Consider the following 17,821-nt stretch of genomic DNA (forward strand, 5'->3'; position numbering starts at 1 on the left):
GTTTATTTATTAACTATTTTAGGGGTATTTTAAATGATTTAAAAAAATATAATTTTTAACCTTTCATGAAAAAACATGCATAAAAGTAAATGGTTGATATAACCCAAATAAATACACTTATCTAAATAAGTACACTTAAGGGGTTGTTTGGGGTGTTCTAAATAAGTGCACTTTTTGACTTTTTATGAAATATGAGTTGGGTATGGGTTAGGTTTGAAGTGATGTGATAGAGAGGTGATGTGACTTAAATAAGATGATGTGATTTAAATAAGATAGTGACTTTTTGAATTTTTTTGAGAATGCCAAACTTGACCTTAAGGATTATTTAAAATGTTCTAAATAAGTATACTTTTTATAAAATATGAATTAAATTTAAAATATTGTAACTTAAATCACATAATGACTTTTTAATTTTTTTAAGAAATGCAAACCTAACCTTATACAATTTATGCCATACACTCCTCGACTCCATACCAAAAAACAAAAGGGAAAAAAAAGTAAAAGAAAGGGGAGGTAACATTATTGCTTATAAATTACGCCATACTGCCATTTCCGTATATAATCCACCTCCCAGCGTATACAAATATATACCGTTCGGATAAGAAATACACCATCCAGTCATATATATATGCCCTAGATTTATGCCTTGTATCTCTATATTCCATTTCTCTCTCTTCACTCTCTCTCTTGTCGGTGTTCAGATCTACAGCTTCTCCACTCCATTTAAGATCAGTTAGGTTTCCTTCAGATCCACGAAACTGTGTCCAATATACTAGGGCTTTTTATATATATAACTACTGACTTACATGCTCATACATATATTGGTTGAGTGTGGTGGTTGGTTTGGTTTGTATGTCTGAGAGCGAGAGAGAGAGAGATAGAGAGTAGGGTTAGGATCTGGGGTTGGGGTGTTAGCAAGCAGCTATGCGAAAGCTTGGTTTGAACCGAGTGTTGATCATCAATCTATGATTGTTGGCGGAGGAGAGGTTTTGAAGGGTCGTATTTTGGTGGAGTGCATGAGGGATCTGATTAGGTTTCCGTGTTTTGTCAAGAATTCGAAGCGAGTAAGGTGGGATTGTTCGTTTGTGATCCGAAGTCGAGGTCGCTGGGGCAAATGTGGCTAATTCTCGTTTCTCAATTTCACTCTCACTACTAATAAATTCAGTTCCAATAGTTTTACCCACTTGTTTCAGTACTCAATAAACAAACAATGCAGCAAGATCACGGAAAGAAGGTCAGCTTTGATAACTCACATATTGTTATATGAATTATTGAATTTTTTTTTGATCTTTGTGCAAATTTATGATTGTTGTTGGATAATTGGAATGATTGTTTGTTTGTTGTGCTATGGTTGATAGAATGTTGGGTTTGCGTTAGGTTAACATGTAACGTATTGATTCGGTGTGGATTATTCTGTAAAATTGATTTTTTTTTTTTTTTTTAATGGATGGCGTTACCTTTGGTTTTCTTGGCGATATGGGGTTTCATTCTTATTCTAGAACTAATCTAAAAGAGATAAATGCTTTTGCTGTTTCTATTAAAGCATATTAATTGCCATGTCTATGAAGTAAATTTTTTTTTTTTTTTCATTTTTCTCTCTCCCTCTCCTCCTCTATATCCTCTCCTTGGACACGATTCTGTTATCTGAAGTGGGTATTTTCTTCGATTTTTAATTCTATTTGTTTCTTCCTTTCTGGTTCCTTTTATTGTAATATCTCTATATAAATATATTTTCCCAGTTAATCTTTGTTTTTCACACTCTATTGAGTTTTTTTTTAATTATTAGTTCACAGATTTGAGTGACTTAACTATGGGGTTTGTAGGCTGACACGACTTTGAAATTCGAAATATTTTCTCCAATCTCAAATATCATTAATCTTTTCTCACACAATTGCGAACTTGGCTATCTTCTGTTGACCGTTTCATAGAAATAAAGTTCTCTTAAGCCGTGTTTGGTTAGGGATTTGGGAAGGGAAAGGGAAAGGAAAAAAGTAGCTGAAATGTGAATAAAATATACCTATATTTTACCTACTTCAACACACTTTTTTCTTTTTTTCCCCAAATAGCTTCTCAAATCCCCCAACGAAACACAACGCTAGAGAAGTAGACTCTAGACTAAACAAACATCCCTGGCCTGATAGGGGATAAAAGAAAACGGAAAGAATATATGATTTTTTTGTGGAGTTATCTTAGTACAAGGGAACGTAAAATTTAAGGTTTTTTACAATATTGAAGTTCCATTAATTGTGATCTTCTTCTTTTTTTATTATTGTATTTGGGGTTTGTGTATACACGTGAATGTTATATTTTGCTGTTAATATTATTGTGATGTGTTTTTTCCCATGAAATGTTTGTGTTCTTTCAGTGATCATAATGATTGACAATTTAAGTAAGGAGTGATAATTCACAGCATGGATAGGTTTCAGTCAAATTTTCATATTTGCTTGATTTAAAATGTTATTTTCAGTTTCTTTTTTGTGAAATATCACACCTTTCTTATCTTAACATGGTGAGGAGTGTGTTAAACTAAAGGATTTCTAAAAAAGGAAGAGACGGTGCAGCATGAATAAGGTTGATGTATTTGGTTTTTAAAAAAGTGTAAACTTGTAGAAGGATTGGGAATTAAATTATTTTTGCAATGCAGGAACTTGAATTTAATTTTTCTTTCCATAACTCTTGGCATCTTGTGTGTTTCCTTTTTATTTATTTTGGATATGCACAATGTACAATGAATTAGACATTTATTGCGGTTCTTTATGTTCTGATTTGACTTTGTTTTGTTTGTGTAGAATTCAACAGAGATGGACTTCTTCTCTGAATACGGTGATGCCAATAGGTATAAAATTCAGGAGGTTATAGGGAAAGGAAGCTATGGTGTTGTTTGCTCAGCCATTGACACCCATACTGGTGTAAAAGTGGCAATAAAGAAAATACATGATATTTTTGAACACATCTCAGATGCTGCTAGAATTCTTCGTGAGATAAAGTTGCTCAGACTTCTACGGCATCCAGACATCGTTGAAATTAAACACATTATGCTTCCACCTTCAAGAAGAGACTTCAAGGATATTTATGTTGTTTTTGAATTGATGGAGTCAGATCTTCATCAAGTCATTAAGGCTAACGATGACCTGACCCGGGAGCACTATCAGTTTTTCCTTTATCAGTTACTACGTGCTTTGAAATATATTCACACAGGTAATTGGCTCCTGTACTCCTTTGCCACTTTACTGGCTGTACGTTTTAAGTAAAAGCACCATGTAGTTGCTTATAAAAAAAGAGAGTAAAAATACTATGTAATTGAATGAACAATAAAGTTAACATAATTAGCTAGGGATCCCAAAAGTTGTCAATGACTTGTGATAATTATGCTTCTAGGATCATTTTTGAGCTGATCACCTCCAATTTCTATCCTGTGCAAATTTACTGATAAACTTGATTATTCTCTGTTGCCTTGCCTTAATGATAGCTTCCTTTATGTATTGGAGAACATTACTATATTTTCTTAAAAAAATTAATTTGCATTTTATTTGATTTGTGTTGCTTCATGTGCCATGTAGTGGTGGTGGATAGTGCGCTGGGTTTGAGGTATTGTTAAACATATTTAATAGTTAGCTATTTGGCTGCAGCAAATGTCTACCATCGAGATTTGAAACCAAAGAATATATTGGCAAATGCTAACTGTAAACTCAAAATATGTGATTTTGGGTTGGCGAGAGTTGCATTCAGTGACACCCCTACAACAATATTTTGGACGGTATGTAATTCAGTAATTTTAGGTGTGATTACGCTACTTATATTCACCATTCTTATTAATTTTTTGTTTTTGGGATTTTATTAATAGATTATAATTGTGGGATCTAAAAATTTTCCTTTTTCTATATTTTATGATACATTTACAGGATTACGTTGCTACAAGATGGTATAGAGCTCCCGAACTCTGTGGATCATTCTTCTCAAAGGTATGGTCTCAGATACATTGTTCTGAACCTATTTATATCTAACAGAAAACATAAATGAAACATGGTATATGTTTCTTCCATCTGAAGCTTGTATTGTTTTGGATTTGTTGCATTATTTTGTTTAGTCCACTTGATATCAAGCATATCATATTTAATTTCAGATTCGTAACTTTGGTCATATAATAATGTATGCTGATTTGGATATTTGTTTTTCTACTGTCCAACCATTTAGAACTTAGATTTTGAAGTATGTACATGTATTCTGCCGTACAGTCTCTGGCCTGTAGTTAATCACCTCATTCCTGATGGCTTATGATTGAAATGTAAATATATTTGCCTTCATTGTTTTACCTTGAAATCATAGTGGTTAAACCGGGATTCGAATCGTGAATCAAAGAGACCTCTTACCGAATCGCGAATCGAATCTAATCATAAAGATTTGGTCATTGTTCTAAATTACTTAGAAAAATATATCACACACTTAAATGTGAAATATATCTTATGAATATGAAATATTTAGACGTAAATCAATGAAAATATTGTTTTGAATGATGATCACGTAGTTTAATAGGTAACAAGTTAATAAATTTTTTTATGTAATATCACCATCTTACATTTTTTTCTTTTTTGTAAATATTTCTTATCAACCATTCTTAATAGAGACAATAAACAAAGAAAAACTCTCAATTTCTAATGTAACAATAATTTAACAATGATATAAATATTTGGACAATAATCATACATATTTTTTCAAGTAATAATTTTTTATTATTTTTATTTTTATTTTTTAAAATTTAGGATCTTTTATTTTAAAGTCTAAAACATTTAAAAAGGTATAATTGACCTTATCCTTGTAATATTCAACTATATTTAATTTAATAAAATGCAATAGTAATTCATGGTGTAAGTTACTTTAATCTTAAAAATCTTTTGTACATATCTTATAATTTTTTAAAGGAAAAAAAATGAGAATAAAGATTAAAAATATGTTGGGTTTGACTGAATCTAATTGGATCTTATTAAAAATTTCATGATCTCGAAAATAACAATAAATCATGTATACATATTGGTTATTTTGGTACTAAATGCTATTAGAAGTTATATTATGTCATTTTCACTAAAAAGATAAAAAAAAAGGGGTCAAAAATATGTCAGACATGATAATTTCAAGAATTGCATTAATTGTAAAAAGTAAATCGAATTGTGAATTGATTGTGAGTCGTGCGATTCACTGGAGATTCACTTTCAAAATAAATTCACACATAGATTCGGATTGATTTTGTAAAAATTGTGAATTGAATTGCGAATCCTAAGATTCTGATAACAGAGCTTGAAATAACCTTTGATCTTCTACAGACTGGTGTGATATCCTCTCTCTCTTGGGCGTTTGGGATGAGCCTTCTAATATTACTTTTGCACCACCTCCACTTCCCCAAAAACTAGAAGCACCAGTGGAAGCCATATCCCACGCTTCCACTCTTCATGAGAAACAAACATCAGCATTGTTCATGTAAGACATATCAAAGGGAGTGATAATAGCCTATAATGAAAGGAAATAGGCAAAGTGTGAAGCTTTTCACTAGGAAATTCTGTATATTACTGGTTTCTTCCCAACCATTGACTAGGAATGGTGATGAAGTTACCTCACTATCACCAAATGTTGGAGACAAACTTGAGCTGCAAACTACACATTTTATCTTTATATTATGAAACATACGATGGTGCCATTATAGGGTGAAAAATAAAATAAGTAAATTGGTAATAAATCCAATCTAAGGAGGTTATAAGGCATTAGGTCCAGTGGATATTTTTTGTTGGTGAGAAGTCCACCATTTGTGAAGTAGTTTGGTGAAAAGTCATTTTGTTTGTTTTGAAGGACATTTTGTTTATAATTTTATCCCTTAATTTATCTGTTGACTTTTTTTTATCTGTTCAAATTTATATCTATCCGTTTAAATTATTTTTTATCAGTTCAAATTTTTTGTCTATCTGTCCAAACTTTATCTGTGTACATTTTCTATCTGTCCAAATTTTATCTGTGAATTTTTTATCTGTACAAATTTTATCAGTGTAAATTTTCTATTTGTCCAAATTTTATCTGTTCAATATTTTTATCTCTACAAATTTTCTATCCAAATTTTATCTGTACGAGTTTTTCATGTCTGTACAAATTTTGGCAGAGCAATCAAACCAGACTTACTCTCTCTATTTGTTGCAATCAACAACAAGAAGAATTACATTTTGTTTTATCATCATCATCATCAACAATTACATCTACAACTACAAAAAAAAAAAAAAAAAAAAACACTCAGATTTACAAAAAAATGTAAAAAAAAAAAAAAATTTCATCTCAATAGCAAAAAAAAAAAAAAAAAAAAACTATATCTCTGATATAAGATCCACAGCTTCAACAACTACCTGTGAGAATAATATATATTATTCTCACAGTACCACCACCACAACTTGATTTGAGACACGATCTAGCAAGTGCGAATGACAGCATGCAAATTGGATCCCTACAAAGCTGTATTTTTCTTTCATTGAGCAAAGACTACAATCGTCCCCAGCCTGAAGATTTAAATAAAACAAAGAAAAAAAATGCATGCTAATAATATTACTTTATAAGGCCAAACAACAACAACAAAAAATGCATGTTCTGCAACAGCTGTAATGATTTATAGTTACTCTAAACATGATAGAATTGAGATTAGAAGTTCCAAGGAGGATTTAAGTATGAAAGAACTTAATCACAGTACTTACAGCAGAATCAGGTTGTAATACTTTCTCAATAATATTCACATTTCTCAACTTAGATATGAGTTTAGTGCTTTCCGGACGACGATCTGGCAGAGAGAAAAGGGGAATGAGAGAGAGAGAGAGAGAGAGAGAGAGAGAGAGAGAGAGAGAAATGCTGGGGTGGTGGATCGATGCCGCTGTGGTACTCACGCTGACCGCCACCCTGACATTCGGAGATGCATCAAATGGACGCCGGAGGAGAGGTAGAACTTTGATCTGTTGCGAACTCCGACCAGATCTGGAGATGATGACGGAACTTGAGACGATTTTAGGTGAGGGTGAGATGGAGGAAGTGACAGTGGCGGTGGCGCCAGCAAGGTTCATATCAGAGAAGATAGAAGAGAGAGAGAGAGAGAGGAGAGAGAGAGGCTGAGAGAGATTTTGATTTTGGTCTTGGTTTCACCGTCTATAATATATAGATGGGTAGTTTGGTCATTTTGTAATAGCTTGTCCTTATGGACAAAGATAATCAGCGCCTGGACCTTTAGACAATGAAAATTTAATTTTGTACTTTTGGCCCAAGCACCCAAATAAAATATGAACTGGGATAATTGTGCGTACACTTAATAATGCTGGTTATGGAATATCACCAGGCTTGAGCTTAAGTTGTTAATGAAAGCTCACCTGTTTGAGGTGAGTGACAGTTTAGACCTTGGGATGTATCTGTCTTCTCTTATTAAAATGGGTTAACATAATCTTGCATGGAAGAACGTAAAATGGGCCAACTTTATGGCAACAATAGATGGCCATGGTAATTGAAAGATTCATACTAGGCTTGAACCTTTGCGAGGTTGAATAATTGTTTCTCCCTCAAGTAGCCACTTGAGGTGCAGTTGATGTTTCTCTATTTTTTTTTCCTCTTTTCTTTTAAGTATCACTTATCTTTCTATGAAAGGGAGGGTTTACTTAATGTTTTGAGTATCTTGGCCCTTACTATTTTGCAACCTTGATTATTTTATTAATTTTGGCTAATAATAATTTACCATGTTTTTGTTACTTCAGAACAAAGTGATGACTTTCTTGAAGAGGTCTTAACTATTGCAAATTTAATTGTAATATAAATAGTTGACTACTACTGGTGATTGACTGGTCTGCATTGTTGTATGGTCAATTATGCTACTTTGTTAAATTTTCTCTTGTGATCAATAGAAGTTTGCCACATTAGAGTCCAAAGTGGTTCTGGTTGTATCCTTTTCTGTTTGTTATGGCAGGAGCAATGAGATTCGATTGTTTGTTAGTGGAGAAATTTTGGATGATTTAGGATTTGGGGTCTGCTTAGATAATTTTTATGATAGGCCAAAATGGAATTTTTCAAGAGAGGAGAGAGATATGGATGTAGTGTTCTTGTTGGACTTTAATGCTTTTGCACGATGAGATTCATTAACTCTTCCCATGAACTGAGCTGCTCCCTAGGTTTTATTTATTTAATATATATTTTTTTTGGCTGGGGCAGTATCATGTGTGGGAGTGAGAGATTGCCTTGGAAGCAAGGTTTTAAAAAGCGGCCGTAACCGTTATGTAATGGTTGTGGCGGTTACCGCCACCCGTTACGGCCTCTATAGTGGTGTGATGGAAATTCACAGGTGTAACGGCTGTTTCGGTGTTATGTAATAGCCGTAGCGGTATCGTAAAGGTCCGTTAGACACCGTTATACTCTTTTACAATATTTTTATTTTCTCAAAAAAAAGACAAATTAAAAAATAAAAATAAAAAAAATACTCAAGTGATCCAAACCCAAAGAAAAAATTTTATATGAATTTTTTTTCTTTATAATTTTTTTTAAATTTAATTTATGGCACAATTTTTATTTTATAATCCTTTCATTTAATAAGTGTGAATATTTTTTATTTAGTTAGTTCAGCTATTGGTAAAAAATAATTTGTAAACATTTAAAATCAATTACTCTTAAAATGATTAACTATTGAAATAAAATGTAAAAAACTTCTTTTATAGTGATTTGAAAATATGAAATATATTGGATCATATTTAAAAATTAACAAAATTTGATCAAAATTTATTTTAAACTCCAATAAATATGATTTTGAAGGAAAAAAATATGCGTATCGGTAAGTTTTTTTTCAAATTGTGTGAAAATTAAAAAAATTCACGTTCCAGTTACTGCAATCGTTACACTACGATCTTTATATCCCGCAACCGCTACTGTGTCACTGCAACCGTTATGGTGACCGCAACTGCTTTTTAAAACTTTGCTTGAAAGAGACGATGAAGACAAAGATTGCTTTTAGGGGGATAATATTAAAATTAAATAGACGACCTTAAGTTGAGAGAGCACATCTCTAGGACTTGGGTGTTACACCTAAGGAAGGAAAAAGGAAGTCCTCCTTTGTCACCTCAAGACTCCATAGATTCAACAACCTCCAAAAAGAAATCTAAAGAAGCATTCAACCTATCAGTCACCCAACCATAAAATAAAGCTAAACAATTTTCTCTTTAGAATATGCATTGAATTCTCCTCTCCTCCCACAATCACCGTATCAAACTTGGTGGTGTTGCATACTTATATTCCACACTAATCTTATTCTTTTGCTCATGTTAACTCTTCAACATTATACTTATTGCACCACCGATCTTGGGAATTGCACTCAAGAACCCCAAGAACGGAAAGCATTATGTTCAAAGTCTACCTAACCATCCCACAATGAATGAGAAGTCCACTGCCTTTTCATCTTCCTTCACATGCAATGCAATACCAATTTGGAAGGAATTTTCTCTTAATAAAATTGCAACGGTCAGTATATTCCCATTTGTAGCTACTCACACAAAGAAAGTCACCTAAGAAGGGGCTTTTGTCTTCCAAATATTCCAAATTGGAAAGTCCACCTCTCTGCCTTCCATAGGAATCTTTTATCAAGTTTTGGCCTCCAATCCCATGTTTTAGAGGCATCCCAAACAAACCAATCCTCTCCCTACACCTAACTCCACACTATACAAAGATGTTTATTCAACACTTTATGGGTTAAGGAGAGATCTAATTGTTTCACTCAGTTTTTACTACAAACATACCTATTTTTTCTTCTCTCTCTGTGGACATTCTTAAAGTAGCATTTAGGATTACTTAATTACTAAGATAACTGATGTACTCAATGTTTTCAAAATGGACCACATTTTAATTAGAATATCAAAATATAGTAAATCAAGATTTCATTATCAAACTGGTTGTATCATATCACAGGTATAAATATTAAAAACTGTCATTAAATTATTTGTTGAGTGTATTCATGTTTTTTTTTTAAAATTTTATTTATTTATTTATGAAGAACTCAATTACTGACAGTTTCAAGGAAGTTATTGTGGACACATTACATTTATTTTGATTTTTTAAAGTATATTTGGAATATTCTGTGGAGATAAGTATGCTAAGCCTGGTAATAATTCTTCTTTTTAAGATAAATATGATAAGCCACTGTTTTTATTTACACCACTGTGTTTAGTATACTGTTGGCATTGGATGCAGTATACACCCGCAATTGATATATGGAGTATAGGCTGCATCTTTGCTGAGGTTTTAACAGGGAGGCCACTGTTTCCTGGAAAAAATGTTGTTCACCAGCTGGATTTGATGACAGATCTTCTTGGCACGCCTTCAATGGATACTATTTCGCGAGTATGAAGTTACTCAGTTAGCATAATATTGGATTGTACTGCTCTATTCTAAACCTTACTTTGTAAATTTGCCCTTGGGGATCAAGTTTCTTCCTCTTTGTGCTCAGGTCCGAAATGAAAAGGCTAGGAGATACCTTACTAGCATGAGGAAAAAACAGCCCGTACCTTTTTCACAGAAGTTTCCAAATGCAGATCCTCTTGCACGACGACTACTGGAGAGGCTGCTCGCTTTTGATCCAAAGGACAGGCCAACTGCCGAAGAGGTTTGTTATTATACCGTAACAATTCTATATTACAATGTTTGTGTCTGCCTTCTTTGCTACTTTTTCTTCTTTTTCTTTTTCATTTTCCATTTTTTCATTGTGTTGTATGACGTAATACAGCTTATGTTTTTGACTGGTTAGATTTCAACACGACTAAGTGCTGGATATATTTTCTTTCTTTCTTTATTTTTTTTGGGGGGGCATTTTATCAGGCATTAGCTGATCCTTACTTCAAGGGACTGGCCAAAGTTGAGAGGGAACCATCTTGCCAGCCAATTACAAAGATGGAGTTTGAATTTGAAAGGCGGAGGGTTACAAAGGAGGACATACGTGAATTAATTTTCCGTGAGATACTAGAGTACCATCCTCAGTTGCTCAAGGACTACATGAATGGAATAGAAAGGACAAATTTTCTTTATCCAAGGTTTCTGTTTTCTAGTTGCTGTTCATGTTAAATATATCTTTCCTTTTTCATGACCCTATGCACATCTGTTCTTTCTTCTCATTTTTCAGTGCACCTTGTATGCAGCGCTGTTGATCAGTTTCGGAAGCAGTTTGCTCATCTTGAAGAAAATATTGGTAAAAGTGGGCCAGTGATTCCGCTTGAGAGAAAGCATGTGTCTCTCCCCAGGTAAACTTCTCATTACAATTTCTCAGTTCATTGTGCTTGAAGCTTTACATTTTGTAAAGTATTCTGAATAATTTATCAATTACTTCTCTGTATGTATAGTCAGATCAGATCAGACATTTTAAGCAAGCTAGTGAAATAATAAATATTTTTCATGCATGACATGAGCCAACATATCAGTTAAAGTAACTGATGTAGAAAGTAAGATGGATGCAAGTCAGATGTAGAACAGCCACATAGAATTGTTGGCAACTACTGCTCGTGCACAGCAGGAACCATGTTAATAAGAGTTGATAAATATTTTTATAGTTAAATTTTCATGAAATTTTTCCAAAAGTCAATTTGAAAGAAAGCGTTGGTGAATAAATAGTGTCGAACATAATTAAATTTTAGGGCAAATTTCACTTTACCTCCCGCTAAATACTGTGTGGTTTACGTTTACCCCTTGACATTTAGAAATAAGCACATAACACTGTATGGTTTGTGGATTAAAGTGTACTTCTTGTACCTTTAAAGACATAAGTGAAAAGACTAAAATACCCTTGTATACAAGTAACCTCATTGTGTTAATAACGAGCATTTTCGTCTTTTTTTGAGACTCAAAATGCACTTAACTCCCATGTGCTTTACCACACGTGCAGTTTACCCCCTGGCATTTGGATATGAGCACATAAACCCCCTTTAAGTCTAGGTATGTGTTTCACACTTCCTATTAACTTGGATGGACTGTTTGATGGTGCATTTTAGTTCTCAAACAACAGAGGCAATGAGCTTATTTCCAAATAATAGGGAGAGATATGAGTATGGATACAAGTGTGAGATACAAATACGATACGGATAATGTGATACAACAAAACCTAAAACAAAAGAAGATACAAGGATGGATACATTTGTAAATAAAATATTTTTATTAATTTTAGTGATGTATTATAAAAGTTCAACGAATGGTGAGAAACCATGTTTTACGAATTAGGTATTAGTTTAAGAGCCAGTAGTCAGTAGCCACCATTTATATTGCCTTGTGCTTCTTTCTTTCCCACTTACATTAAATTGTTATTTGCAAAAGTGATGGACATAAGCTTGTTTGATTGTTGAAACCGATTTTAGTGTCGTTATATTTTCTTTCTAGTTTCTATGGAGTATGGATATGGATATGACAAGCATGCATGGCGCATTAAGATAACGCCAATTCAATAGATTCTGAAAAAGTATGATACTAGTTTGATCTACTATTTTCTTTTTTCCTAAAAGTAAGAAAAGTATTAAAAAATTATTGTTGTATTTATTGTAACAATTATATTTTAATGCTAAGAATTATTATAATTTGAATTTTATATTAGTTTGAAATTCGAATATGTGACCTAGAGTATTTGGCATTTTCCAAAATTAAAGAAAACTAATTTCAAAGTATGGATACATTTAGGAAGTATTAGATATGTAGGCCTTGTTTGGTTTGTGTTTTGAGATATTATTTCAAAAATAATTTTCTGGAGAGAGTTTAGAAATTTAAAAATTTGTTTGGTTGTATATTTTGAAAATAGTTTTGAAGTTTGTGATGATTTGATATTTTTTTGTAGTTGAATAGATGATTGTAGGAGAAAAAGTGATTAAGGAGAGAGGAGATAGAAAAAAATGATTGTTTGTTGTGTAGTAAAGAGAAATGTGATTTTGGGGTTTTTTTTTAAAAAAAAAAATTCAACCGAACATATTTTTAGAATTTTTTCTCCAAAAACATGTTTTGAGAGACAAACCAAACATGCCTGTAGTGTTCGTGAATATTTGAGGAGTATTGATAACTGATACAGCTACGAAGTTTTCATGCTTCATACACTTGCACTCACAAATCATTATGATGGATTTTTATTTTGTATTACATTTTATTGGTTGGGGTGGGTGGTGGATGATTGTTATTGAACATTGGAATGGCTGGGATTTTGCATTGTATTATGTTACCACATCTTTTATGCTTAAATTCCAACCCACGAAGACTTCATATCCATATGTGTGACACGAGGGTCAAGAGTCCAACCCATCTAGTCCTGTGGTAGTCTTACTACGTGCCATGTTACTGCGGTGTTCATACTGCACATCTCATTACTTTACTGTTTTAGTTATGTTGCTTTATTATTGCAGATACAGTAACCATGCTACCCATGAACTTAGCCAACGAGGCAGGGTCTAGGTATACAATAGGTTTCAGCATGCATCACACCTTTGGAACTAAGGTTTGGACTAGGTAATAAACTCTATTTGGTAGCATATGATCTTCACATTAGTAGCTTGCCAATTAGGAGAACGATGATTGTAGGATCAAGGGTGTGAAACTCTAGGGCCTTGTGGCTTGGAGACTAGAGATGGAGACTTTGCCATAGTGCTTTGCCCCGCATGGATCAAGTTGCTTAGGCCAATCATATTGGGAGACACCTTGCCACTAGGCTTCTCCATAATTATTATGTAACCTTAACGGTCTGATTGCTTTTTGACAAGATTCCTAAAAACAAAACATATGGTTGTTGTAGTTAGTTACGGTCATGTACTTACCTCCTCTATGTATATATATACAAGGTGGTAATTTCATTACATCACATTTGGAATTCAACATCTCTGGTGAGCTTTGTACTTTGAGCTCTCTATTGCCTCTCTCTTTCTCTTGGCTGGCCTGCTCTTTGGCTCCAACAATCATTTTGTGTCTCCAGTGCCTCTTATGTGTTTTGCCACTCTCTTTTGAACCTTTGACCACTGGTTTATGAAGCACGGATATGGAATATAGATCATGGATACTATACGATACGGATACGGCAATATGACAATTTTTTAAAATAAGATACGGGTACATCCGTAAAAAATATATATATTTTTATAGGTCTTAGTATTGTATTCTGAGAATAGTTTCGTTATTCTGGTATTAGTTAAAAAGGCAATAGTGAATTTACTTGTTAATTTTCAGCAAGTCCTATAAAAATTTAATTTCAAATCATGTCTAAACTGTTTATATTGCCCCCTTTTGTTTTTCTCTTTCACACTTCAAAATTTTAATATGCAAAAATAGTGTCAGCAATTTTACTTGTTTAATTGTTGAAATCTGGTTTTAATATTGTTATATTTTATTATCTGTCCATACTACTATAAGGATATGGGACATGTATGATTCATTAAGGATATGCCAATTCAGTAATTTCTGCAAAATAGGATGCTACTTTAATTTCACTAAATTTTTTTCCCTCCAAGAAATAAGTGAAGTATTGAAAACTATTCTTATATTTACCCTAACAATTATATTATAATGCTATGCAATAATTACAATTTTTCGGATACGTGACCTAAAGTATCTAAAAAGTATCCGATACTTAAAAAAATTAAATTATGGATACATTTAAAAAATATCAAGTACTGTACGTATAGACTTCTTTTTCTAGGATTATCCGTGCTTCAGAGTCACTCACCAACCCATCCACAGATCAAATTTAATTTTGCCCAATAAAATTTTTTGCTGGCTAACTGAGGAGTGGTATCGAGCTGTGTTGTGGATGTGTGAATCAAGAGATTCAGGCCTCTGGCTTCTATAGGAAACACTTGGTATGAGACATTTTGATTGCTGTTTGGAGTTGGTTGATGTTAAAATTTTCATCCTGTTAATGCGTACAGGTCTACCATTGTACAAGCAAATGTTGTTTCCTTTAGAGATCGGCAAATTGTGGAACAGTCGTGCAATAAGAATTTTAGAGATTCAGATGGAGTATCGAGAGCTTCACAGGCACCACAGAGGATATCTCTGGGTACTCTCTTCCTCTCTGCAATTCTTCACGTGTCAAGTCTTTTCATTTGTTTCTTTGGTTCTAATATTTGAAATTTGTTTTGTTGTCCAGCCAAACCTGGAAAAGTTGTGGGCCCATATGAGAATGGAAATGTTCTGAAAGAAACTTGTGACCCTAGAACAGTTATAGGAAACTCAGTCATTCCTTCGCAGGCTGGCCCTCCAGCCTACAGCTACCGCAGGAGTGGCTCTGGAAAGCTGGGAAGATCTACAACAGAGACGGAGATGCGATCAAAACAAGTCCCTCAATCTGGCATAGGTGCCAAATTAGCACCGGATATAGCAGTAAACATTGACAACAACCCATTTTATATGATGCGTGTTGGAGTGGCAAACGGTGGAATCAGTGCCGGTGCTGCCACTGCTGCTGCTACTTCAGCTGCAAATTCAGCTGCTCACAGAAAAGTAGGGACCGTGCAGTATGGACACTCGAGGACACTTGAGGATGTATTAGAGAAATGGTAATAATGAAGTGAGGGTTGTCGATGTGTAGGAATGGAATGGAGGAATCCATGTACAGAAAGTGAGTGTCTTTTTCAGGAGCCAGCATTCCCTGGTTGTCTTATAGGTTAGTGAAACTAGAAGTTAAATTCTCTCTCTCTCTCTCTCTCTCTCTCTCTCTCTCTCTCTCACTCTCTCTCAAACCTCTTCCCTTGCGTACTCGTGTGTGGTGTTGCTCGACATATCTGAGGTGTAACCTTGGATCATAGCGATTTTGACCTGCAAACACGAGGGTGGCTTGGTCTCTGTGAATAAAAAGCTCTCTTAAATCCACATTTTATAGTGTCCTTTCATGAATAAAGATTTTTTTTATTTTTAATTTTAGTTCTAACGAGTTAATGCAGTCTAGTTGCATACACCATTCCTTTGATTCCCCATCACAAGTTGATTTTTGAGATCGAAGTTCTGTTTAGTATGAGTTGGGTTGGGTTGGGTTGCTGCGTGAAACTGAATCGAGTCCGACCTTATATGGGCATTTATTAGTTTTATTGTTGGACGCATTTGTGTTTTGGTCACAAATCTAAACTTACTCTAACCTAGATCTCGTGGAAGGGGAAGGGAAAGGGAAAGGAGATCTCTCTCCCAACATCTCACATGAGGCTTGACTTGAACTTACTACCTCTACTATGGGAGTTGGAGAGCAGTGGCACAAGGTCATGGGTTGTTGGATGCATCTGTTATGTGACATCTCATCATGAACCGGTTTGTATATCGTCCTTTATTGTTGTTCATTATCTATGTAGTATTTTTGATTAATAATAAATTATTTTTTGTTTTTTAACTACTTAAATAAAAATTTTCAACACATAATAGTCCAAGAATACAAAAAAAAAAAAAAAAAAAAAAAAAATGCCCACAAATTTGGTAAGCTCTGATCACCATATGCCCAACAAACAAATCCCTTTGCACACAATCCCAATGACCAAACCGCCAATTGGTTTCCTTCTTGGAAACATCATCTCTATCTCTCTCTCTCTCTCTCTCTCTCCCCTTCACACTCACCACTACCTTCCTCTCATGGGTCCCATGCCAAAAGTGCCACGTGTCAATCTCGGTTAGGTTTATAATATAGAAACTATTTATACATAGATCATGTGTATACTTAGAGAGAGAGAGAGAGAGAGGACGAGGAGAGAGAAAGAGAGGGAAGCACATGGGTGTTGGTGGGGATCAAGAAAATCATGTGATCACATGTGCATATATTGTGCCCTTTTCCGCTTGTTTTTGAGTTGTGGGCCCATTTTCGATCACTGCCTTCCCTTCCTCTCCGCTCCTCTCCTCCGAGTATTCCCCCACAGGTGATCCACCCCCCCCTATTTCGCTTCCCCACTCGCATAGACCTAGGAGTAAAAAAGGGTTAACACGGCCTAGGCCTAGGGTTTGGTTAGCTAACGATTTTTTTATTTTTTTGGTATTTATTTTTTGTCCTTAGTAATTTTTTTTCTTTTTTTTAAAAACTTGGAATTTTAACTATTTAGATGATTTTGGATTAGAAGCCTTTAAATTCTTAAACAATTAAAAAATCTGCTTAACACAAAAAGCTAATTTTCATAAAATATGCTTATTGGTCTTTAGGGAAAGTATCTCGTTTTTATTTTTTATATTTTTTAGACACTTCTAGATTGTAAGCCGCTAAAAATTTTAACAAATTATTTGAAACTAGAAAAAATACCAAAGACGAAAAGTCAATTTTCAATATTTGTTCGTAATTTTTTTTATAATAAGTTTTCAGTGATTTTTTTTTAAAAAATTTGAGTTTGTTTTTAATTTCTTGTAGAAGTTTCAAGTATAAAAAAAAAAAAAAATCAACTCAATTTGTTTTTAAAATAAAATTTATAAAAAAAATCATGTTCACAAACATGTTTAGGATTCTTTTGAAAATTGATTTTTTTAACATTTTAAAAAAAGATATAAAAAAATAAATTAATATTTATATTATTTTTTAATTAATTTAGGGGTGTTTGGGGTGTCCTAAATAAGTGTATTTTTTTTTTAGACTAAAAAATTGAGGAAGAAAATATGGATGTTTGGATTAACTTTTTGACTTTTATGAAAAAATGTGTAATAAAAAATTGTAAAAATTGATTTGTAGGGAAAAATTAGGATTGAGAGTTATGCAGCCGTAATTGTTGACTTTTGATAAATAGAGTTAATTTTTTAACTTTTTGAATAATTTTTTAATTTTTTAATTTTTTTGCAATATGCTAAACTTGACCTTAATCTCTTCCTAAAC

At 33.4% G+C, this 17,821-nt stretch overlaps 1 protein-coding gene across 1 annotated transcript; it reads left to right on the forward strand.

Annotated features, from left to right (window-relative positions):
* The first annotated feature begins 470 nt into the window (after positions 1-470).
* MPK20 (MAP kinase 20) lies at positions 471-15,915 on the forward strand. Its single transcript, XM_028208068.2, has 10 exons — positions 471-1,234; positions 2,790-3,198; positions 3,630-3,757; positions 3,903-3,962; positions 10,234-10,383; positions 10,490-10,645; positions 10,858-11,069; positions 11,175-11,276; positions 14,919-15,049; positions 15,140-15,915. Exons 1-10 carry the CDS (start codon positions 1,211-1,213, stop codon positions 15,550-15,552), a joined length of 1,785 nt encoding a protein of 594 aa, XP_028063869.2. The 5' UTR covers positions 471-1,210; the 3' UTR covers positions 15,553-15,915.
* Positions 15,916-17,821: the final 1,906 nt, after the last annotated feature.

Source organism: Camellia sinensis, chromosome 8 (assembly GCF_055761805.1).
Source record: "Camellia sinensis isolate YWXY chromosome 8, ASM5576180v1, whole genome shotgun sequence".
Lineage (NCBI taxonomy): Eukaryota > Viridiplantae > Streptophyta > Magnoliopsida > Ericales > Theaceae > Camellia > Camellia sinensis.

Coding starts and splice junctions, on each gene's coding strand:
- MPK20 (XM_028208068.2), top strand. CDS start 1,211: ATGCAGCAAGATCACGGAAAGAAG. Junction 10,646..10,857: donor ACAGGCCAACTGCCGAAGAG/GTTTGTTATTAT, acceptor GCATTTTATCAG/GCATTAGCTGATCCTTACTT. Junction 15,050..15,139: donor ACCACAGAGGATATCTCTGG/GTACTCTCTTCC, acceptor TTTGTTGTCCAG/CCAAACCTGGAAAAGTTGTG.